This window comes from Oryzias latipes, chromosome 5 (assembly GCF_002234675.1).
Source record: "Oryzias latipes chromosome 5, ASM223467v1".
NCBI lineage: Eukaryota > Metazoa > Chordata > Actinopteri > Beloniformes > Adrianichthyidae > Oryzias > Oryzias latipes.
The window spans coordinates 1,772,342-1,796,484 of record NC_019863.2 but is presented as its reverse complement, the minus strand read 5'-3'; the positions used below and the strand labels follow the sequence as shown (position 1 = coordinate 1,796,484).

The 24,143-nt window shown below is 41.9% G+C and overlaps 3 protein-coding genes across 4 annotated transcripts; all 3 read left to right on the top strand.

The window, feature by feature from the left end:
* The first annotated feature begins 171 nt into the window (after positions 1 to 171).
* Positions 172 to 7,919, top strand: slc25a34 (solute carrier family 25 member 34). The gene is made up of 6 exons (XM_004086103.3): positions 172 to 1,084; positions 1,299 to 1,969; positions 5,066 to 5,131; positions 6,271 to 6,423; positions 6,507 to 6,641; positions 6,719 to 7,919. The coding sequence occupies exons 2-6, from the start codon at positions 1,475 to 1,477 to the stop codon at positions 6,887 to 6,889; spliced, it is 1,020 nt and encodes a 339-aa protein (XP_004086151.1). The 5' UTR covers positions 172 to 1,084; positions 1,299 to 1,474; the 3' UTR covers positions 6,890 to 7,919.
* Positions 7,920 to 8,703: 784 nt separating this feature from the next.
* Positions 8,704 to 10,790, top strand: tmem82 (transmembrane protein 82). Its single transcript, XM_020701462.2, has 6 exons — positions 8,704 to 8,983; positions 9,080 to 9,152; positions 9,232 to 9,427; positions 9,497 to 9,914; positions 10,304 to 10,488; positions 10,568 to 10,790. Exons 1-6 carry the CDS (start codon positions 8,902 to 8,904, stop codon positions 10,622 to 10,624), a joined length of 1,011 nt encoding a protein of 336 aa, XP_020557121.1. The 5' UTR covers positions 8,704 to 8,901; the 3' UTR covers positions 10,625 to 10,790.
* A 3,737-nt stretch (positions 10,791 to 14,527) lies between these two features.
* On the top strand, positions 14,528 to 24,087 carry fblim1 (filamin binding LIM protein 1). Of its 2 annotated transcripts, none has more exons than XM_023954709.1 (8): positions 14,528 to 14,661; positions 14,880 to 15,216; positions 17,576 to 17,667; positions 19,195 to 19,291; positions 19,368 to 19,537; positions 19,968 to 20,146; positions 20,330 to 20,450; positions 22,202 to 24,087. In XM_023954709.1, the coding sequence occupies exons 2-8, from the start codon at positions 14,904 to 14,906 to the stop codon at positions 22,301 to 22,303; spliced, it is 1,074 nt and encodes a 357-aa protein (XP_023810477.1). In that variant the 5' UTR covers positions 14,528 to 14,661; positions 14,880 to 14,903; the 3' UTR covers positions 22,304 to 24,087. The 2 variants fall into 2 exon arrangements, with proteins under 2 accessions (XP_023810477.1, XP_023810476.1); XM_023954708.1 differs by having other exon boundaries at positions 17,510 to 17,667.
* The last annotated feature ends 56 nt before the right edge of the window (positions 24,088 to 24,143 follow it).

The window sequence follows — 24,143 nt, the reverse complement described above, 5'->3', positions numbered from 1 at the left end:
GTGTCGGGTGTCTCACAAACGCTGCTACCTCTCAGCTGAAAGAGGAGAAATGCAGTCCAGGTTGAACTTCTACGTCTGTCATCTGAACATGTTGCTTATGTCTGGTATAATGGTCAGTTCTGACCTTTAAACTCATGGTTTATGTGTTTACATGTGTTTCATTTGGAGTTGGTTTTTTTTACCTTGAGGTTCTGATACCAAAGGTGAAAGCCAGAGTGGTAAATATGACCGTTTGTGAGCAACAGGGAAGTAATCTGTTGCCTTTTTTTTGTCTGTTATGTAAACCTTCAAGCCCTAGATGATCATGACTCTTATTGAACTGTCAGTTCTGTTTTGTTTGAGGACCTTTCTTCAACAAATAGGAAGATTTCTGGGGCACAAGACAAAAGAGGTTGATTAAAAAGTTAAAAAATAAAAGGGTTTCTAAACTTTAGTTGGCATAGTTTTCACAAATGGCTCCATTTTTAGCGTTTCACCCCTTCTGTGAGGGTTTTTGCCTATAAATGTAAGCAAAATATACTAAACTTAAAAGGTGTTTGGGTTCACAACTGTCGAGACAGAAAAAATATCATTTGCCATTTTTGAAAGAAAACTATGTTTCTGAGCCCTTGTCCTGGCCTGGACATTTCATACACTCGTAAACTAACAGGAGTAAAATCGTGGTACGCTGATCATGGAACGCTGGCCATAGGTTCATTTTCTCTGCAGACACTGGCTTTGGCTGGGTTGCCATGTTTTGACAACTCCTGCCCTCTTTTCCATCAGACTACTCTCCTCCTCCCCCCCTCACAGCCTCTCTAACCTTTTACCCAGAGAGAGCCTATAGGACGGGCACAGGGGCCGGACGCCGCTGAGCGCTCTGATTCGTGCAGACTCAGATCTGCGCTGAGCTGGCGGACAGGACGGAGTCTGGATTGGCTGTACGGAGGAGAAGAGGGAGGAGCCTCCCACAATGAATGTGCTGAGGACACATGTTTACAATGATGGGGACAGAGGAAGAATGGAGCTGAGCCCTGCGAGTCTCAGCCACCAAACTGAAGGGATACTGCTGCAGGACTTTTCTCTTGTACTTTTGATTGCACGTGTAAGTAATTCCTCTTGTTATCATTTTAGCTGAAGCTTCTTGGAGGCTGTTTTGCTGGAAGTGGAGTGAGTTCAGAGAAAGGAGCAGCATGAGGTCTAACAGGTTTAGATTCCACCATTGTTTCTGCAGGTTTCCAACTTTCCTGATGTGAAGGGCTGGGCTTTTGTAAACCACACCGACCTGAACTGCTCTTTATGATCATGTTCTCCTGCAGACGCTGCCTCATTGAGCAAACAGACAGACGTCAACGCAGGGGGAAGCCAGAGAGGAGCATTTTTCCTGCACAACTGAAACTCCGGCAGCTGCAAACTTGCCTTGACTTTTCTGTACTGTAAGCAGGTCGACAGGCTCTGCCTGTTCTCTGCAAACTGAAACCTTCAGAACTCAGGGATGAGCGATGTCCAGCTGTTGAAAGCTTCAGTTGAAGAGTCCGCTGTGGGTACCCTACCCGCTCAGAGGATGGTGACCGCCGTGGTGCCCCGTAGTGTCTTTGAGCCCTCCCCGCCTCCCACGGCGGTCTGGCCTCCGCTGGACTTTGCACTGGGCGCTCTGGCCTGCTGTGGCGCCTGCGTGTTCACCAATCCTCTGGAGGTGGTGAAGACTCGTCTGCAGCTTCAGGGGGAGCTTTGTGCTCGGGGGTCCTACCAGATCCACTACCGGGGAGTCCTGCAGGCCCTCTGGGTGGTGGGCCGCACTGATGGGCTCAGGGGTCTGCAGAAAGGCCTCTCAGTCGGGCTGATCTACCAGGGCGTGATGAATGGAGTGAGGCTGGGATGTTATTCCTACTGTGAATATCTAGGAGTCACCGCTTTCCCTGGCGGGAGTTTGCTGTGTGGAGCTGGTGTCGGGGCTCTGGGGGCCCTCTGTGCTTCTCCTGCTTACCTGGTAAGCTATGCATCCTGAACTCGTATCTTGAATCTTGAACAGTTAAAGTTTTTCTTTTAGATTGATTGATCACCTGGGAATTATTTTTACAGTTCTTTCAGATCACTTTACTGTCTATTTGAAAATGTCTGATTTCTCTGATTCTGTTTTTCCAGGTAAAATAACATGAAATTCACAAACACCAATCTAAATATTATCTGCAATTTTGGAGCCAAACCAAGCAATTGGTTTGCGTGAGAGAAGAGCTCCTCCACGTGATTTTATTCTTTAAACACTGGTCTGTCTGTTAACTGTCAAGTATTGGCTCCACAAGATCAAGAACTTAACTCAGTGGAAATGTAAAAATATCTTTCTGTTTTTGCTGCTTCTCCATATTAGATCACCTTCAATGTGCATCCAGGTGCTAAAGCAAAGCAAATGATCATGCATGAGTCAGCACCACTCTGTTAAGCAGGGCAAAGTGCAATGTAAAGGGAGGATATACACACTGGCCGCTTTATTATATACACTTTGTTAGTATCGGGTTGGACCACTTTTGCCTGCAGAACTGCCTTAATCCTTGGTGGCATAGATTCAACAAGGTTCTGGAAACATTCCTCAGAGAGTTTGGTCCATAATGTCATGACAGCATCACACAGTTGCTGCGGATTTGTCAGCTGCACATCCATGATGCCAATCTCCCGTTCCATCACATTCCAAAGGTTCTGTATTGGGTTGAGATCTGGTGACTGTGGAGGCCATTTGAGTCCAGAGAACTCATAGTCATGTTCTAGAAACCAGTCTGAGATGATTCCAGCTTTATGACATGGTTCCTTATCCTACTGGAAGTAGCATCAGAAGATGGTCCACTGTGGTCAGAAAGGGATGGACATGGTCAGCAACAATAGTCAGGTAGGCTGTGGTGTTGGAACCATGCTCAGCTGGAACAAAGGGGCCCACAGTGTGCCAAGAAAATATCCCCACATCATGACACCACCACCACCCGCCTGAACCATTGATACAAGGCAGGATGGATCCATACTTTCATGTTGTTGATGCCAAATTCTGACCCTAACATAAGAATGTGGCAGCAGAAATGGAGACTCATCAGACCAGACAACGTTCTTCTAATCTTCCATGGTCCAGTTTTGGTGAGTCTGAGTGAATTGTAGCCTCAGTTTCCTGTTCTTAGCTGACAGGAGTGGGACCCGGTGTGGTCTTCTGCTGCTGTCGTCCATCTGCCTCCAGGTTGGACGTGTTGTGTGTTCAGAGATGCTCTTCTGCAGACCTCGGTTGGAACCAGTGGTTCTTTGAGTTCCTGTTGTCTTTCTATCAGATGGAACCAGTCTGGTCATTCTCCTCTGACCTCTGGCATCAACAAGGCATTTCCCCCCACAGAACTGCCGCTCACTGGATAGTTTCTCTTTTTCAGATCATTCTCTGTAAAGGCTGGAGAAGGTTGTGGGTGAAAATCCCAGTAGATCAGCAGTCTCTGGAATACTCAGACCAGCCTGTCTGGCACCAAAAACCACGTTCAAAGTCACTTCAATCCCTTTTCTTCTCTGTTCTAAAGCTCGGCTTGAACTGTAGGAGATTGTCTGGACCATGTCTACAGGCCTAAATGCATTGAGCTGCTGCAATGTGATTGGCTGATTAGAAAATTGAGTTGTTGAGCAGTTGGACAGGTGGGCTAACCCGGTGGCCAGTGAATGTTGATCAGAAGATCGGGATCTACTTAACCTATTTGGAAAACAGGCTGTTTCGCTCATATAACAGATTTTGCAACAGTTTTTAACTGTGATGACCTTACACAGTGGATCACTTCTAAACCACATTCAGAAATCTTTTTCATAGGTTTTTACAATATTGGTCTCTTTAACCATAAAACTGCCTCTTTTGTTTCCTTCTTAAGGTATCAAAGAAAGAGGAGAAACTTCTTTAAAATGAAAAAATAAGAACAGATGGGCAGATTTACGAGCCATAAAGCTATCAATAAAGTCTTTACAGCTCAACATATGGCTTGAAAAGCCATAACAAGAAGCCCTGGAGCTCTTTCAGAGAAGTGTCTCTTCTATTTCTGTCTGCTGTGAGGGGAAACACGATCACAGAGATGTTACCGTTTTTGTCATGACTGCACACATGAGGCATAATTTGAAGAATTCAGAACAGCATTGGAGCTCCAGAGGAGTGGATTTCTGTCTCCCCTTTGTGATGAAATCCCTGCTGGTGCTCCTGTTTTGGAATCACCTTTAAGAGAAAACGGACTGAAAACCTGCTCACAGCATTACCGCTGAGAGCAGGTGAGCCTTTCAACACAGTTTGTTTTCTGAATTTGTATCTACAGTCATCCCTAGCCTCAAGTTTCAGTCTTTCCATGAATGCTGGGATATCTCCTTTCAAACGAGTGGAAGAGTCTCCTCAGCACTACTGTAGGGGAAGGAGGACACAGTACTGGCATGTGTGGGCAGCTCAGTCACAAAATGGACTCTCTTAATCAACTCAACAAATGCTGTAAAAACCAAATATCTAGCATCTGTGTGTTGCTGGGAATGAATGATGAAAGGAGTGAGAGGTTCACTGACACTCTGTGGGGTCCTGTAGCCCTTTTGCTATCAGCTAAACCTGATCAAGTTTTTAAAATCCTGACAAAAAACTCTTAATTTTAGTTTCACACACATGTGGATGATACCTACAGTAAGTCAATGCCTTCCATTGACGTGTTCTCTCTACCATGACAAAGGTGGAAAGATTTCATGTAATCCATGGACACCAGTGAAGATCACAAATCATTGAAGAAAAAAGGTTCAGAGCACTGTCTAGTGGGTCTAGATGACCCAACTCCCAATGTTAAAGTGCCTTTGAGGCAGACAGACAGACCCCACTCCAACGTTGGGAGTGGGGTCAAGATGGCACCAGGGGTAGAAAAGAGACCCTCAACCTTTTTGTTTGCTTAACCCTTTTCTATCTAAAAATACTGGAGAAAAGAACTCATCAAAATGTTACATTTTCAGTATTTTGTGCAGCTCAAATCATTGACCTAATTTTACAAAGCATGTATGGTTTTTACCAGTTATTGTTTGTTTGTGTTCTGAGAATAAGAACTGTTTTGTTTTATAGGTGAAGACCCATTTACAAGCTCAGACCATTCAGGCTATTGCAGTGGGTCATCAGCACAACCATCAGGTTAGAAATGCATTTTCACATCAGACTATGGTCATCAACAGCACTACATCCCACTGGGGAAGGTTCTGGTTTTACTGCTGTAAGGTTCTTCACCGCTGGTGAGAGTCCTGAAGTTGGGACTTCCAGACTCGACATTAAGGCAACGTCACCTGGATGAACGAGAACCGCTATTGAAGCTGCTGTTGAATGAGCTTCAGCGTCTGAAAGCTGAAACGCCGTTTTTTTTTAAATGCTGAGCAGACTGAAAACCATTCACCTGTACAACGGTTTTTTTCCCCATTAGATATTTATCCCACAAAGATATGCATTTGATGCATATTTGGTTTTGCTGGGAGCAACACAACTAACAGCTGCAATATCCGTCCATCCATCCTCAGAACCTGCTGAATCCCTTTTGGGGTCACAGGGTTGCTGGAGCCTATCCCACACACTCGCATGCACACCGTGGCCCAATTTAAAGACGCCATGTTTTTGAACGGTGGGAGGAAACCGAAGTTCCTAGAGAAAAACTTGCACGAGGAGAACGTGCAGACTCCGAACAGAAAGGATCCAGCCGGGCCTTCTCGCTGTGAGGCCAGAATGCTAAACGCCACTCCACGGCGCAGCTCATGAGCTGTAACAATCCACATTTATTCCGTTAAAGCTGTCTAAAACTATGCTGCCCTTATGTAGCAGCACACTCTGAAAGCCAAGAAAACATTCAGTTTTTCCATCCGACACAATGATGCTGAGACAAAATCTTTCTGATCCTCAGATGAATAAATTGTGTTCTTTTTTTCATGTGTAAATGTCATCATGAAACCTTTTTGATTCAGTTTGTTTTCCACAAAACATCCCTGACCCTGTGAAATCTGTGAATGTCTGACGATTTCATGGCTGGATCCCAAACTCTGATGATTTGTTTTGAGTCTAACACTGTTTTATAGACAACATCTTTTACAGATGAAGGATGCGTTAAGGCGATGCGCCTCTATCAAATGAAGTTATTCCACAGACAACCATGTAGGATCTCTAGTTAACTCTTTCAGGCTAAGGACATCCAAACAGATCGGCATTGTTTTTTTGAACAGATCTTCCATCGCATGACAGTAGAAAGCTGTAAACGCTAAGCGTGATAAAGGTTTTGTCTTTCATTTCAGGGCGTGTCCAATGCCTTCATGACCATCTACAGAAGAGAGGGTCTGAGCGGTCTTTGGAGGGGCGTGAATGGAGCGGTGCCTCGAGTCATGGTGGGATCAGCTGCTCAGCTGTCAACCTTCACCTCAGCCAAGGACTGGGTGTCACATTGTCAGGTGAACACAGTGAACAGCTGACAATGTTGTCAACCCAACAGCAGTCAAGTGACTCTCACTTCCCCTTTTTCCTGTTCATTTAGTGGTTTGGCTCAAACAGATGGCTGATGGCGCTAGTAGCCGCTTCCATCAGTGGCGTTGCAGTAGCCATCACCATGACACCCTTTGATGTCATCAGCACGCGGCTCTACAACCAGCCCGTGGACAAGCTTGGCAGGGTGAGCCTCTTTTCATCTCCATACAGTTCCTTGAATCCTTGAAAGCTGTGAGGTCTCACGTGTCGTCTCCCTTCCAGGGCCGCCTTTACCGGGGCTTTTGCGACTGCTTGCTGAAAGTGTGCCAAGCGGAGGGTTTGCTGGGGTTATATAAAGGGATGGGCCCCGTGTTTGTGCGGCTGGCCCCGCACACGGTGCTCAGCATGCTGTTCTGGGACCTCATGAGGCAACAGGCCGTCAAATGCGACTAGAGCCGAGGAAGAAGCACGAAGCTGAAATGCAGAGCCCCCCGACCCCCACGTCGCTCTGTGACGATGACTGTTATGCAAGTGGGACATTTTGAAAATGAACCTGCTGAGAGCAAAAGAAAGAAATATAAATGCCTCCACTAACGTCTCCTCTCTACCACTTGTGTTATCTTGTGGTGTCCACAGCAAGCCCTTCTGAAAGACCCACTCCGATCATCTGTTGATCTATTGTAAACGTGTTCCCGGTGGTCTTTTAATTATAATGACACCGTTTTTTAGTTAAATCCACCTGCGTGGTTTTCTGGGACATAGTTTCTGCAAAGCGGCAGGAGTCCATCAGAAATTCACCTCTGATTTGTGGGCAGGACCGTACGCGTGGCACAACTCCGCCCACTGCAGAACAGAGCAGCGAGCTTGTGGCCCCGCCCACCGTATTTTCTACATCACACACTTTTTCAAACTGAAATTTTTTTATCTGATTCACAGCAATTTAAATCTAGGAATACTCAGAAATGCAATTTTAAGCGTAATTTTATCCCATCATCAGAAAAATGCAGCAAGAACATATCAAAAGCACAATTTCATACAGAGTGGGAACATATGTTTAGCTCTTATATCAAATGGTTCACGTCAAAAGCCATTACGTCAAATGTCACACCATTGCCTTCCGTGAGACTTTAGGTAAAGCACAGAAATTGAAATCTGGGGCCCTTGGGTATCATCCACATGTGTGTGAAATTAATATTAAGAGTTCTTTGTCAGGATTTTAAAAACTTGATCAGGTTTCCGGCTAGCAGGAGTGTATTATAAATGGAACTCTGGTTTGATGTTAGGTCTGTTTTCCAGGCTTAATGTGTACGGTTGGCACTGTTCATTGTTGTTGATTTAATTTTAATTTACTGAAATGTGTGCAAAGCCAAAAAAAATGTAAAAGATGGGTACTTTATGTACAGGAAGTCAACCTGATACCTGGAGATCTTTAGGCCTTTAAACTGTTCTGACTTATCCGAATAAAGTTTTATTTTGTAAGAAACGTGATGTTTTTTATGTCTCCGCCCCTCTGACTCTATAAAACGTTGGATTCACTCCTTTCCCATATTATGGATGTAAAAAGAAACTAATTTAATTAGCTGTATAACCCTCTATAACCGTTCATGTCATATTTCATGCTGATATGTTTTGGCCCCCTGTTCCATTAGCATGATCCAGACTTTCCTGAAAAACCCAAATGTATAATACTTGGTCCGTGTTTTCCACTGTGCAGTTCATCATCATTCCACTAGGGGCAGCAGAAGGGCGTTTTCTGTTCATGTCAAAATGGCTGCTTCCGCGGAATCTCAATAACACTTGGTGGGAAAAGTTGAGCTAATTTTCAAGACTTAATGGTGAAAAAGACACATTATTATACTTTTTTTTTAATGACTACTTGCTCTTTTGAAAGAGGGAAAAATGAGTTGATAATAACTCTTATAGTACAGTTACACCATGTTAAAAATGTGGGGACATAAGGTGTTTTTTTTATTCTGAACACTCATTTCAAAATGTTTGCATCTTAAACTAACATAGTTGTGAAGAAAATCCAACCAAATCACCCAACGTATCATAATGGATACTATCATAAAAACGAGTTTAAAAAGCATCTTATTTGTAGTTGGTGGGTTACAGGTATGGGAATTGCTTTAATTTTAATTGGTCCATTCTATGACATGAATTTAATAGGAATTGAACAAAAAGGAGAAAAAGTGTTTAGAAAACTGATGTAATTAGGCACAAATTAATTTGTGTTAATTTAATCAAAGTCTAGTCTTTGTAAAAGGACTTTGGGCCAGATTATCAGGACATGATCCCATTGACCACTGCTGTGAAGTCAGTTGACCTTTGGAAGTCGGTCAGTAAAAAGTAAAAGCAGTGCCGAAATGTTGTGACTGTTTAAAATCCGGTTTTATGAGGTCCTGAGTGAAGTGGCACCAACATCTGGTTTAGTTTGACAGTAGATTTGGGAGGAAAGTGCAGATATGTTCTTCCTGTTCTCTTGGATCAGGGGAATTTTTGAATGGACACCTTTGGACTCAAATCCTGTTGACTGCTTTCTTCGAGGTCAGTTTACAATATTTCTATCGATTCATCCACAGTTTTTGAAGAACTTTGAGGTTTCAGACTCTGCTGTCTTTCTTAACACGTGTTTGTTTTCAGGACTAGTCAGCGCTTGTGGAGTGTCCGTTCTGTACAATCTGCTGAGAGTATACCATTTCATTCAAACATGCAGGTAAAGGTGCAAGAGAAAGCTAGACTGAACAAATAGGCAATGGATACATGGTCTGATTTACTTCCTGTTTCCTTTACAGGGATTCAGAAATATCTGGAGGTGAGAGTGAACAGAAGCCCTCCTCACCAGAAACCCCCCTGAGGAGCAGCTGGAGAGCAGCTCTTCAGTTCTGGAGTCTGTCTTTTGTTTTGTCTGTGGTTGGCTCCAGAGTATCCTCACTCATAGTGCTTGAGTTTCTGCTCAGAGCTGTTTCTGCCTGGATGTCAGCCGGATTGGTGAGTTCCTAGAATACAAACAGTTTCATATTTAGTTGAGTTCATCTAAATGTTTGCTTTTGCACCCAGAATGCAGGTGTCGGAAGTTTGGATTTGCTTCTCATTCAGTGTCAGTTTTCCTTGGGCTGCAGCCTCCTCTGCACTTTAGCTTTCCTCCATCAGGGGGCTCTCCACAGCTCCCTGAGCTTGTTGCTGGCTGCTGGCCTCAGTTGGGTCGTGGCGAGCTACAGCAGCAGTCTTTGGAGCCATGCAGCCAGACTCTACGCTCTGCACAGCACAGAGCGTTACTGTGGAAAGTGCATCCACCTTCTGACCTCTGGACACACCTTACTGGCTTCGCTGCAGCGAGCGGTCGTCTTGGCCTTCGCAGTAGGGACTGTGGCTTCTGCCTCCACCGTCTATGAACACTTCCTATTCCACAAAGATGCTATAAAGTTCTGGACTCCGCTGACTCTCTGCTACACTATGCTGGTGGTTTTCACTCAAGGTGATGATCAGGGAAAGTCTCGTTGATGGAAGGAAAATATCCAGTGCGCAAACAAATGTACCATCGAAGCTAAAATCTGCAAAAATAACAGAAATTTTAAATGTAATAACTAAAGAGGTTATAGAGAAATCTTTAAAGGGGAAAATAAAATCCCAAAGAGATTTTTCAGGTTTAGAAATATTTTACATTTTGAATCAGACATACAGAATGAAGGATAGGATTTTTTTTTACTGTAGCAGTTCAAGTAAAAACAATTTTATTACCCAATGTAAAATTGTATAATACTTGGCAAATCCTGAAAATTAAGCAATAAAAATAAAACCTTCCTATCATAAACAAAACAAGATGGCACGAATGTTTTGAAGTGAAACTCCGTCTTTTGTCTGCAGAAGCTCAGCAAAAGCAGGCGGGGATGGAGAAGCTCCTTCACACTGTGGTGATGCGGTTGGGAGGCCTGCTGGTGCTGATGCTGACAGTGGGGAACTGGTCGGATGTCCTTCACGTCCTCGTCTCTTTTTGGGGGGAAGCAGTCTGTCTGCTGTCCTCCCGGGATCTGCTGCAGGCTGTGCTGCAGGTCTGTTTGAATCACCTCCATTTGCTGGATACGTGTCCGACTGCAAAAGTGATTCCTGTGTTTCATGACTCGCTTTCAGGATGAACAAGAGACCAGCTTAAGTAACAACGAAGAGACGTCCAGCCACAGGACATGAGAGAAGAAACTTCGGTCAGAAGAGACTGCATCAAAACACTTTTAGTTACCCTTAAGTGTTGATGAAACAGAAATCTGTTGGTCACTGCAGAGATGTAAATGTGAATCTTGGTTACTGGTAGTTGTTTTGGGCTGAAGCGCCAATAAAAGCAAATATTTAAAAGAAAGAATAATCTGTGCCACAACTTCTTGACCTAACAATGATTTGGGAAAACATGTTGAGTAACAATTGGCATGTGCGCACAACAGTCTCTGGGATGTTCAGAAATGTTCTAAATGCAACCACTTGGTTTGGTGTTCATTTTTCCATGACTGGATATGCAAAAGCTTTGATTTTTCATACAATTTTTAAGACTATTTGATCTTTGCAAAGATGTAAAACCTTGTTTTTAGACATTTAAATTTTGCAAGATTTAAAGTAGTTTTAAATTCTCTTTGCTGTACACTTTTCCAAGTGTCTGTCAGAATCAGCCCAGTCCCAAATTGTCTCTGTAAGAGGATCTAAAATTAAGGACATTTTTGATAAAAACAGTCTAAACCCTTTTGCTCCAAGCTCCCGACATTTTTTTCACATTTTGTTTTAACATTCGTGTTTTCCGCTTAATGTACTGGTTATTGTCACTTTGTTCAAAATCATCTTCAATTAGATACATAAAAACTCATAAGATACAAACAATTTGCTTAGAACTACCAATAAAAATTAGAAGGAGCAGAATTTCCAGCAGAAAATGCAGGGTTGAATACTATATTGCTGAATACCGTATTTTCCGGACTATAAGTCGCTCCGGAGTATAATTCGCACCAGCCCAAAAATGCATTATAAAGTAGAAAAAAACACAGATAAGTCGCACTGGACTACAAGTCGCATTTTGACGGGAAATTTGTGTGACAAAATCTGAGACCAAGAACTAATAAGTTCCACAACCTCATATGACACAATCATAGCAGACTGTTTATCTCATAATTTCACAGTAATTCTTTCTCATACTTGTTTATTTATTCCTTTCATGAAGCATCATTGTCCAACTAATACTCTGTTTTCATCCTGTATTTGTAGAAACAGTTGTCATTTTTATTGCATTTCTGAATCTATGAAATCATTGGAAAATAAAATATTATGTTGTTAGCCTTCAAGATCTTAATGTAAAAAAAGGTTTGCTGATTCTCTGAGTCATTTAACATACTCTTAACACTTAACATACCTCAAACATCAAATTTAGCCAGGAACATCATCTCTGTTCCTCACAAATGAACATAACAGGAGGGTTAACAATGTATTTATTTCAATTTAGTTCTAATATAAGTCGCTGCGGAGTATAAGTCGCACCCCTTGCCAAACTATGAAAAAAATGGCGACTTATTGTCCGGAAAATATGGTAAATGCTGCTACGCAGTCCTGAGAAACTGTTTAAACAACCAGGAGCGCACAACGCAACAAAGCACCCTCCCCTGCCGCGAACACAAAGCTACGATCCTGGCCGCACTGCTCCTAGACTTGTTGTTGTGTCTTAGCAGTTGGCCACACCGAATAAGCACTGACGTCATTGCTCCGCCTCCCTCCTGGAAATGCTGTCTGGAATTGAATTATGGGACATGTTTCGCACGGTAGATGAAAAATGAAAATGCAACCCCATCTTTGCATTATCGCTTTAATTATGTCACAGAATAAGCGGTGTTGAAGAACAAAAAGGAAAAAGCATTTTGGTGGATTGATTTTTCTTTTAAGATTTGAGTCAACAAAAGCAGGTTGATTTTGAAAATGAAAAAGCATTTTTGGTATTGACTTTTATTTTTAATTATGCAACAGAAAGGCTTCCATAAAAACCAGCAAGCTTCTGCACCAAGGATTCCGCATGTGTTTCAATGGAGGCAAAAGTCCTGGAAATCCTGGAATATCTTGAAAAGTTCAAGGATTTGAAGGAGCAAAAGTCATAGCTGGAAAAAGCTGAACTTTTTAACATCTGAATGGTTAAAATAGCTGATAGATTGTAGGAGCTAAGTGGCAAAAAATGGTTGAAGATACTAAAATAAAGAAAGAAAAACAGGGAAACAATTGGTTACCAAATACTAGTTATTGGCTGTATGACATAACTACATATTTGAAGTTATGCTTTCTAACATTAGCTTTTTTCCTCACAGGTCTTGTGTTGAACTCCTTGTTTCTAGATTTTTGGAAACATGAGGAAACACAAAAAATAAAGGTAAAGCATTGTTGTGTGTGCGTTTTTGCTTGGACTTTGTTCAGAAGAATCACACCTGTAGTTTACTACTTTCTAGTTATTTATTAATCAAGATTAGTCTTCTCCAATTTTTTGGCTACCTTTTTATGTAATTCTACAATCTGTTACCTCGTAGAGTTGACAAGTAAAAACTTTTGTGCATTTTTATAATTAATAAACATATTTTGAAAGTAATAGAAAAAACCAACTGTCTTTGCTGTGAGGCGTATCAACTTGACAAATGTTTGACCCCTGATGTTCGATGCAACAAAAAAGATTGAAGTTTCTTCAGCTGAACAGACACAATACACTGAGGAAAGAATCACAAGGTTCTCTTTCTGGCAGCAGCAAAAAGAGTTTCACTTTGCAAACAGCATTTTTGAGCAATGACACAGCATGTAAAAGCGGGGGCTGTGATACCTCCATTACTGACTTTTTTGAGACGTAGACACTTGCAGTTTTGCAGCTCTTCTCCATAGAGGAGTTTAGCTGCATGTGTTTTCTCGTGTACAATGTGTTTTTCATTGTTTCTTTGGCTTCTTTACTTCTCTTAACCCCCCCCCCCCCCCCCTTCTTTTTTAAGCTGTAAGCAAAAGGAGTCCAAAGGCAGTGATGAGATGAAGACTTTTGTGAGGCATGTGGGGTGTTGAAACGTGGAGGTCCGGGAATTGTCTCCTCTCTGAGCATGTTGTGTCTCTACTGGGCATGCTCCCCTCTGCAGTCATGACATCACAGCAGCATTCCTTTCCAAAGAGCTGGAACAACAGAGACCCCCATCTTTCTCCTCATTGCCACCTCCTGTTAACCCTCGCCGTGCTTTCCCTTTCTATATAAAGCGTGAAAGCTGGTTTTATCACTCCATTCTTTTTAGCAAATTTAGAAAAAGTCAGGCTATAGGGCTTTGGCTGCTTGGTCAATTTATAGATATAAAAAAAAAACTTGTGGTAGTCCTTATGGATGGGCTTCATTCAGACTAAAACGTCTCACAATGCCTTGATTCAGTGCACTGTAATCCTGCTCCTGTGCACCAAAGCTTCACCAAAATAGTCCGAGGAAGTTCACCCCAATCCTCTGCGCTCTGTGCTGGATGTCTTTGTGGCCCCAGAAGAGGCGATGCCAAAAGACGCTGATAGTGAGTGAAGTGATATGATTTTGTGGGGGGAGGGGAAGAAGGAAAGAGGGAGAAGAAAAACGAAGGCAGACCCAATGAGGGCTGCAGGACCAACAACAACACACAAGGTTTCAGAACAACAAAAGCTTTTAGGCTGCAAAAGTCACGTCGAGTCACATCCTGCTGACCTCCAGAGAGAACCATCTGGGAGTGTTTTCTACGGTGCCAAAGCAAATACCTTTGTGACACTTCGTTTGAAAAAGCGCTCCTCTATCTTCTGCATGACTTCAGTGCGGTTGCATAACCTGCGGTGTGTGTGTGTGTGTGTGCATGCATGCATGCACGTGTACGTGGGCTTGCGCGCTTGCCAGCCTTTCATAGTGAATAAATGTGTCATGGTTTTTACTGCACTTCGCCAGAGATTAACTGTTCACCTTTTACGGTCTGGAGGGAGGTGGCATTGTCAGGAGGAGGAGGAGGGGTCAACAGATGGTAAAGCTGGGGAGGGAGGGAGGGAGGGAGGGAGGGAGGGAAGGAGGGAAGGAGGGAGGGAGATAAAGGAGGAAAAGGAGTGGCCTTCTGGAGCCCCTCTCCACCAAGAGTGAAGTCTTCTGCTCGTGGGAGGGAAAATAAACCAGAAGGTTTGAGATCCAGAGAAGGAGAAAGAAGGAGACAAAGGGCTGTCTCTGAGCAACCTTTTCCCCACAGGTACGTATCCATAACATGCAATACCGACTTTTACAATGTGTGCTTTTCTTCCTCATTATTTTCTCATTGTGAGAAGGTTCTCTGAAGCCAAAGATGAAGGAGCTTATTCACACTAGAATTACTGATTAAATGACTTGTTTATGAATATTTTTTCCTGTGTGATGAAAGCAGAAAGTTTCCCAAAGTGAGTCACAACTGTTGACCTGTTCTCCTGTCAGTGTGGATGAGAGCTTCTGTCCATCATGGCATCAGCAGCTCCCCCAAAAAGGGTGGTGTCTTCTGTCTTCATCACTTTGGCGTCTCCTCATCGGGCCACTGTCACACAGCGGCAGCCCTCCCTCAAAGCCTACAGCTTACAGCTGGGCGCAGAAACCCAGGACACCAGCCCGGCTGGCGGTTTACCCGGCCCCAGACACAGGACGGAGGACCACTCACCCTCCGACACCCGCGGTTCTGTAAACGGCAAAAGCTGGACTCATGCAAAGGCCAGGACTCCTACACCTGCACAAAGCGGACAACAGGAAAACGCAGACCAAACAAAGAGATGCTCACCAGGTATGTAGTGCCAAGTATCTTTCTTTTTGAAATGCATTTAACAAGATCAATCCAAAGGCACGGTGCACAAAATGTTCTGGTATGATAAAGTTTAACTCCGTAATCAAAAGTCTTACAAAAAGAACAAGTGCAAGTGTAAGAAAGGAGGATTTAGGAGGAGTGGGGCACACAATCTGCAGCAGGAAACTATAATTAGTGTGCAAATTCGTTATTTCTGATGATAGCTAACAACTGTTGTGGTGACAAGAGGGGAGCTATGAAGTGGTGAATGGATAAACAGGAAACAAACCAGACCCGTCGTGAGTTTGTGAGTCTATCGGTGACTAATCACACCTCCTAAAGTGAGATTGAGCAATGTTGTTTTACAACACCTGAGTGGCAGAAATGGAAGTAAACTGAGAGGGACACAAAAAGACAGATGTGTAACTTTCAGTGGAGATCTGATCAGTGCATCAGTCGTCCTGGCGGTCTGATGCGACAGGCAGCATGAAGTGGATTCTGCTCCTTCTGTTCCTTTTTCTCAATCCTACATGAAACCTGATTGGGCCTTTGGGTCTTCCGTCTGCCCATGAGCACCGAGGTTTGTTTTCACAGTGATTACAGGAATGCAGGCACTGTAAAGTCAAGAAAACTTTGCACTCTCATATGCAGAGAGCTGAACTGTTTGCAACACGCGTGTTCAAAGCAATCATGACGTCATCATTGCATCAGGAATCAGCCAACCTTGACTTGATAGACTTGGTACCTGAGAAGCTGAAAACAGTAATGAAGCAATATCTAAAACAAAGAACAAAGTAAAAAAAAAAAACTGTGATCCTATGGGTTCATAAAATGTTGTTATAGAACTCCAACTGCATGTGTAACTTTGAATAGTTTGTCTTGGCTGTTCAGACCATTGACTGTATAAGAGAACTGGACTGAGTGAGAGTGACATCACCCATAGAACATGACTCCAACCAAATGAGAACAATTCAGTCACCACTCAGTGGGTCTGAGTCATCATTTCTGTGTCAACCACTCTCACCAAACAGGAGCCAGCTTGATGGAAGTCCACACCCCTAACACTTGAAAGTGGGCTCAGGAGAATCTGTCAATCAAACATTTCAGATTTTAGACGTGGGGGCCGGTGGGCACCGCATGTCTTTTATTGAGGCAATTGATTGGTCAGTTCATAACTTGAATAACTAGCAATAAAGAGGTAAAAAAAAGAGGATTATCAAGAACAGGTTCAAAAAGGTATCAGACCCAGAATGGTTCTTCTGACCAATAGAATGAGTAACAGCTGTTAATTTCTCTAACAACGTCTATGGGATTTTGGCTTCTTGGAACCATCAGGTACTTCCTGTTTGGAACGCCACGGGGAAGAGTCACTCAATCCAGCAGTCAATGGTAGCAACCGCTTATTCATCTTACTGCGTCCTCTGCACACACCAGTTATTTAAATAGCTTTACTGACCTTCCTTTGAATACATTATCTCATAGTGATTCAATGTGAATTTCACGCATTGAGGCTTTGGAACAGATATGTATGTTAGCTGTTTGGAGAAATGCCTCTTTATTCTACGCTGACAAGGTGCAGAAAACTCTTTTATTTGTCCGGACTTGGGTAAAAATTAAAAGGGAAATACTTCACTGATCTTCATCCGACATTAACTGCTCAAGGCTAAACTGAACTGAAAGCATCAAAGAGAAATGTCAATCTGCTGGCTCAATTGATTACTCAATGTTTCACATTTTGTGAAGGAGAGATGTCTGTCTTATTAATATTTAGTTTTCTATTTTAGCAGGGTTTTTTTTCTTTTTTTTTTACAAAGTTTTTAAATGTATTTGTAGAACAAACTGTGAATTGTAGATCTGTAAAAATCTAAACAAGAATTTTAAATGAACTTCTGAAATATCTCTATTTAAAGGTTTAGCCAATTTAAAATGTTTTTGGACCAACACATCCAACTTTAGGAAGATTATAACAATGGCCAAGTCAGTATTTGTCTTTTCTATTTGAAATGTTGAATGGGTTTGCAAATAACAATTTGTTTAACATTTTAAATTTAGGTTAGCAATATCTTAGCCTCCTAGTCTTCTGAAAAAAGTCCACGTCAAAGCAATGCTTGTTCTTAATTTTTGTGTTTCCTGATGTTTCCAAACCATCGACGTCCCGCTGTCAGCCCACCCGAGAGATTAGAGAACTCGATTGAGATTGTTGATCACAAAAACCTCTAACGGTGATTTTGCTGTTGATCCTGTTTTCACTAAATGACATCAAACTAGGACGTACTTTCTTGCTTCTCATTAGGGCTCTTTCTTCCTCCTCCTCCTCCTCCTCCTCCTCCTCTTCTCGATGCATGGCGTCCATCTCCAGAAGATTCAGCTCTTCTGCCAGCCCCTCCAGCACAGACTCATTCTCATCATCGACCCTTTCCCCCACATCAGCAGCCAACATCCGAGAAAAAGGTACTCGAGTTTATCCTTCAATGTTACTTTCCAAATGTCCAGTTACTGTTACTTCAATTGACAACAACATGATGAGATAAAAGCTGCAGTACAGATCTGGAGATTTTCATTTCTACACGGCTGTTGTATTTGTGAACCTGCTTTGACATCATCGGGTTCAAAACGTTTAGCTGAGGGTGCAGAGATGCATGGATGCAGACATCCTCTGCTCTCTGCATTAATATTTGATCCTTTGTAGTAGGATTAGGGGATGTCATCTGGACTTGGTTTTAATGTTGGAAGACGTTTCACCTCTTATCCAAGAGGCTTTGTCAATTCTGAAATAGCTGGTCTAAGAGCTGGTTAACGACTCAGGCAGAACTGGTTTGGTTTGTTTAGGTTTCAAAACACTGCCGTAGATGGATGGAAGAATAAACCTGAGACCACCATTCTTATTAAGAGGAGGTTAAGGATGCTGGTCTCAGGTTTATTCTTCCATCCATCTACGGCAGTGTTTTGAAACCTAAACAAACCAAACCAGTTCCACCTGAGTCGTTAACCGCTGAAAGAGACGACCAATTTGGAGAGGGAGTCACTGACTCCCCAACCCCCAGCTGAGGACAAAGGTATATTAACGACCCAAAACCATGTAGGCTAAGTGGACAACACCTCCAGTTTCAGGTCTGACTCATCCCCCATGAACGCATATATACCAGCTCTTAGACCAGCTATTTCAGAATTGACAAAGCCTCTTGGATAAGAGGTGAAACGTCTTCCAACTTTAAAACCAAGTCCAGATGACATCCCCTAAACCTACTACAATGGAACCAACCTGGATGAATGAGAGTCTTCATAGACATATTTGATCCTTTATGTTTTTCGCCTGCATAATTTAATATAAACACTTTACAACCCTTATGCTATCTTGTGGGGTCCAGATGACCCCCCCGCCCCCCCCTTACATTGAGGTGTTCTCCCCACCATGACAAAGGTGGATAAAGGTGGACAGATTTCATGTAATCCATGGTCACCAGTGAAGATCACAAATCATTGAAGAAAAAAGGTTCAGAACACTGTCTAGTGGGTCTAGATGACCCCATTGCCAACGTTAACATGCCTCTGAGGCACTTTAACGGTGGCAATGGGGTCATCTAGACCCCACAAGATAGCACAAGGGTTAAAAAAAACAACAACAAACGAATAGGAACAATTTCATAAACTGTGGCTTTTTCAGAAGATTTATATAATCTTGTGACGATGTCAAGCATAGCTTCATCTTGTTAAAGCAACATTTTTTCATGTATGCACTGCATATAAATAAGTTCAAATTCTTTAAGTTGAAACATTTTCTTTAAATAAGCAAAAGAAAAAAAGTCTGCCAATGGGGTGAGAAAAATTGTCTTACCAAGAATTCCTATTTTAAGAAAAAGAAATTCTAGTCACTGAGACATGGTTTTTGCAAACTTAGATTATTTTGCTTTTGAAAATACTTTTTTGATAAGATTGTTTTTTGGTGTAAAGTCTATATGTTTGTGATTTTCATTAAAGGTGGAAACAATCACACCACCTAGTGGGATGAGAAAAGAGGAAGAAGCCAATGGAATGAGAAACAGCGGTGGAGAGGAGGCAGTCAGGGAGAGCGGCGGTAACTGCGATCTGTTTGCTTTTGTGTGCACCCGCACATCGCTATGACCTACTTTGACGCTCTGCTCCCTTTGCAGACTTGTGCGGCTTTTGTCGGAAACCAATAGCCCTTTTTGAGACTGCCATCGATGCCCTGAACAGGACCTACCATGCTGGTTGTTTCCAGTGCAGATCTTGTCACATTCCGCTGGCTGGTGAACTCTACTACAACAAAGCAATGATCCCCATCTGTCAGGAATGTTACCAGGTAGGTCCACGTCAGCTAAACTTTACAGTGATACACGGGGGCAAAACAGAACAAAACCTTATGTTATCTGTTTCTGGGATTGATAGCTCCTTCCATTTGAAGGTAAAACCAAACATAAACATTTCTTTCTGCTCAAGATAAGGAGACAAAAATATCAAATAGCGACTGATGAAAATTGTATTTTCTGTGGTTTGAACATGTTCCTATAGCGTTTTTCTCATGATGAAAGAAAACTAGGTTTAAAATAGCATTTCTGAGTATGTCACAGCACTTAAAAACAGCACAATCTTATCTAAAAGACCACTGGGAACGCTTTTACAGTAAATTAAAAGATGATCTGAGTGGGTCTTTTAGAAAAGAACAATAACTCATGTCTAATACTGTTATGGATATTTAACAAGTCTTTTAAAACCCTTTTTTTCTATCTCAGGCCAGTTTGGAGCTTTGCTGGGCATGTGGGGAGGCCATCATAGACGACATCATCCATGCACTGGAGCGACCATACCACCCTTCCTGTTTCACATGCACCACATGTCATCAGCAGATCGGTGAGCAGACTTTTGCTCAAGGAGAAGTCGGAGAAGTTTACTGCCTTTTGGACTACTACAGGTATGAAGCAGTAAGTCATTAAGTGAAAATGATGTCAAAATTATTTTTTTTAAAAAGAACATTTTTGATTATTTTGTTTCTTGTTTTTGACTTGCTACGTCATTCTTCAACATTGATACATGAAAAGGGTACAAAGATAAGAAGACATAATGTTTTCTGTCCTGAAAATTGTTGTTCTTAAAGGAAGTATGCTCCTGAGTGTGGCGTCTGTAATCAACTGATCATTCCCAAAGAAGACGGTACTGACAGCTACATTATTGAATGTCTGGGTCGTTCTTACCATGAAAACTGCTTTAGGTGTGAGGTAAGCATCATCCACACCAGGGGTCTGCAACCCTGTGACTATTTTATCCCTCTACTCTGGATCTTTGACTATGAAGGAAAATACGAATCATATGAACTGTCACGGCTGTGGCCGTATTTGGTTTTGTTTTGTTCTGTGTTTTTTGTATTATTTCTGTATCAGAGTGGGACTTGTGTTTTGTGTGGAGCTTTGGGTTTGTATGTCTTTGTTTGTGATTAATTTCAGGTGTGGTGGAAAGGGCGTGGCCTCCCAATCGGACCAGCTGGTGGAGGCAGCCTTTAAAGCCACCACTTGGACCTCCACACCGTGGGGAAGGGAGCCTTGCTGCAACAGTCTCCACTGCAGCTTGGCCCTCTTCTCCATTTTGGTTTTGATTTCACCTCTTGTTTAGTTGTGTGTTGCACTTTAGTATTTTGTATTCGTAGTTCTTTGTAGTTCGTATTGTTTGTGCCCACTCTGATTAGTCTTTTGGTTTATAGTTATGTTAAGTGAAGCTGTAGGGGTGAACCGCCATTTTGTTTAGTACATGTTTTCTCCTGTTTTTGTTAGGTTAGGGAGGTTAGAGTTTTGTCTTTATTTTCCTTTTCCTTTGTACAGGTATGATTACATGTTTCAGTTAGTTGGGGTTTTGTTTGTTATTTTGGCCTGGGTTCACCCTGAAGCCTTTTAGCTTCACTTTTAGTTCTTGTTGGGGGCGTACAAAGGGGGCGTAACAGAACACATCATGTTTCTTTTTGCAGTTTTGGTTCATTTGTTTTTGTTAAAAATTGAATTCTACACCACTGTTGTCATGTTTTATATTTGAAAGTAAAAGGAGAAAAAGGATGAAGGTAGATCAAAAGTCCCAATGATGGAAAAGTTCATGTTTGAATTGGCTTTCATGCATTTTCAATTCAAGTAAATCTGCTGCAGCAGGAAGATCTTACTTGCCGTGTATATTTTAATCTCAAAAGGAACTTGTATTTGCGGTTGTCAAAATGAAAAGAAGTAAAAAATTGTGACATAAAGACAGTTATAAAATGGTTATAACTGAGAATCGTAAATGTTTTAAAGCTTTGTTTTATAGATGAATGTAAGGAGCCCCTAAAGGGACATTGAAGATAAAAATAACATTTGAAGTTGTGAAGTTGATGAAGTAACGGGTGCTCACCAGTTACTAACTGTTAGTAGCGGGTGCGCACAAGATACCGGTTAGTATATGGCCATTTGTGGTCATTTGAGCACAGAGGCATTTTCCCGAGTTACCTGGAAATGGCATTACGTGAGCTAATTGACTTACTTTGCTTTGGGACTTGGTCATCCGGTAAACTCCATGGATATCGGTGGATGCGTGCAAAGTGCGTTCAAAATGGGCTGCCCGTGAGGACAGAACATGTCCGTCTCATTCTACAAGACCTGGACCCACAGGGTGTGGAACTCTGAAGAGCCAGACGTCTGCATCGGCATTTAAATTCTTAGGACAAACTGAAGCCCTTTGGTATTTGTATTAATGGCTGTTAGTAACGGGTGAGCACCAGTGCGTTGTTTTTTTTCTACGTCCCTTTAGGGGGCTCCGTAATAATGAAATAATGCCACAAAACATAAATTGTATTGAGATGGGACTTCACTGGGTAAGACACTGGAGCATTTAGCCATTTTAGCACTAAAGGTTGCAGACCCCTGACCTACACTCACTCTGTACTGTTGCAACTGTGCAAACACAGACTGGTGCTACTCATCGCACTTCAACAGGTGTCCCATCTGGTCTGCAGGTCTGTGTCATCAAGCTACCCCACGAGCACGGCTGCTACCCGTTAGATGGCAGGCTGCTTTGTAAGGCTTGTCATGTGAACTTGGCCTCGGGGGTGCAGTGACGTCACTGAAACCACTGGTGGAGGGGGCGATCCCACAAGCCCACGCCTGTTCCACACACTGAGAGATGGCGCACTGAAGACACTTCCGTGAATGTCTAACCCTTTCTTCCGTTCTTCTACTTTCCCACCATTCTTATTCTATTTCATACTTGATCATTTTGCACTCTTTTAAAAAAAAAATGCTCCAAACATATTCATGGAACCTTACAGAAAAGACATGCCAGGAATTTGTAGACGTAGACTGATCTCCAGGTGCTTCATTGTAAAAAATATCCAGATGAGTATCCAGAATCTGTCAACAGGAACTACATGTATATCATACAATCAATGAGTTACAGTAGCCAGGTTATCTTTTTGAAGAAGAAAAAAACCGTCAACATGAAAACATGGATTTAAAAAAAGACAAAAACTTATAGATCACGGAATTATTTAATGTTCATACCTTCAATGATGTATGACAATATCTTTCTTTTAAAACGTGTCTGTTATTTATGCTTTTTTTTTATTTGTGTAAATTGACACTGTATTACTCTGCCACGATCTGAACTTTAGATTTTAAAGTGTCAAAAGAGGAACAGTTGCTGCAAAGCTTTGTGCCCTCATGAGAGGTCAAAGTGGAGAGTAGGAGGTCACAGCACTTTACCACAATGTTTAGGAGCAACAATAGAAACGTTTGATCCTTTAAAGTTTTTTTGGACATACCTAAAGTGTAACTTATGAAAGTACAAAAGCACAACCTGCTGGTGAGTCACACGTTCAAAGCATTTCCTAATTACATCTTTGTAAATGCACAGACATATAATAAAAATAGACAAATTCAAATGAACAAAAAAACAATATTATATGCATACAACAAATTCCAATATTCCCTTTTATTTTTATGTGTCTTTGTAAAATAACTGTATTATATTAAAGGTTTTGAAAAGCAAAATATCATCTGCATATATATTTCTTAATCCTGTACTGCTAAAATCAGATTGTTTTCACAATTCTTCTTTCTTACTGCATCTTTGAGCGAAAGTTTGAGCCCCACGGCATACTCAAAAACTCACCTAAGTTTGCACACAACTTCTACTCGGTGAAAATGAATTTAGAGAATCCTGAAGATGATGGCATCACCGTGGGAGAAACTGTCAAAAAAATTAATTAGGCCAAAATCTCTCATGGAGCTCAAAATGTTTTTTTTTCTCCAAATCCAGGAATAAAACCAAAACACACGTGTTGGGGATATCCAAAGGAAATGTTGAAATGATTACAGGACCTACAGCTTGGTGGCCATTTTGCGGCAAAGTGTGAAATATTTTCACGTTTTCCCACATTATAGAAAGAAAAAACATTTGTTCGAGCGATCTTCACAGAAATTCACACATACACACCACCAGGCTGAGTCTACAATTGAGGCTTTGTTGACCCACCATCTTTTATAGTAAGAAAAAAACAACTTTAGTACTAAGTTACGAATTTAAAGGGATTTTGTTCCCAACTCTGCAAACATCATGAGGAAGCTACATTACCTGGGAAATGGCGTTAGCAAGGTGAGCTTGCAAAAGTGGCGTTTCCCTCTTGTGGTTTACAAAAAACCTCAGGTAGCATTCCAGCCGTTTAATGCCGCTCACCGCTTTCATTTTTCAGATTATTTTCCAAAAATTTTCAGAGATTTGACATAATTACCACTATTTTGACCAATATTTCAAAATACTCCCAGAGTTTAAATAGTTTTGAATTCAATTACAGAGATTTGTATTTGATTTATGAGCCAAATTTCTATTAAAAACTGTGTTTATGAAACACTGTTTGATCATGATCTTTGATTTAAACCGAAATACTGTTGACGTTTTAT

Excerpts from the sequence above, each read along its gene's own strand:
- slc25a34 (XM_004086103.3), top strand. The coding sequence starts at position 1,475 with ATGAGCGATGTCCAGCTGTTGAAAGCTTCAGTTGAAGAGTCCGCTGTG. Across the intron at positions 1,970-5,065 it reads GTGCTTCTCCTGCTTACCTG|GTGAAGACCCATTTACAAGC; the intron begins GTAAGCTATGCA and ends TTTGTTTTATAG. Across the intron at positions 5,132-6,270 it reads GTCATCAGCACAACCATCAG|GGCGTGTCCAATGCCTTCAT; the intron begins GTTAGAAATGCA and ends CTTTCATTTCAG.
- tmem82 (XM_020701462.2), top strand. The coding sequence starts at position 8,902 with ATGTTCTTCCTGTTCTCTTGGATCAGGGGAATTTTTGAATGGACACCT. Across the intron at positions 9,153-9,231 it reads CATTTCATTCAAACATGCAG|GGATTCAGAAATATCTGGAG; the intron begins GTAAAGGTGCAA and ends TTTCCTTTACAG. Across the intron at positions 9,915-10,303 it reads GCTGGTGGTTTTCACTCAAG|AAGCTCAGCAAAAGCAGGCG; the intron begins GTGATGATCAGG and ends TTTTGTCTGCAG.
- fblim1 (XM_023954708.1), top strand. The coding sequence starts at position 14,904 with ATGGCATCAGCAGCTCCCCCAAAAAGGGTGGTGTCTTCTGTCTTCATC. Across the intron at positions 20,147-20,329 it reads TGCCTTTTGGACTACTACAG|GAAGTATGCTCCTGAGTGTG; the intron begins GTATGAAGCAGT and ends TTGTTCTTAAAG. Across the intron at positions 20,451-22,201 it reads AAAACTGCTTTAGGTGTGAG|GTCTGTGTCATCAAGCTACC; the intron begins GTAAGCATCATC and ends TCTGGTCTGCAG.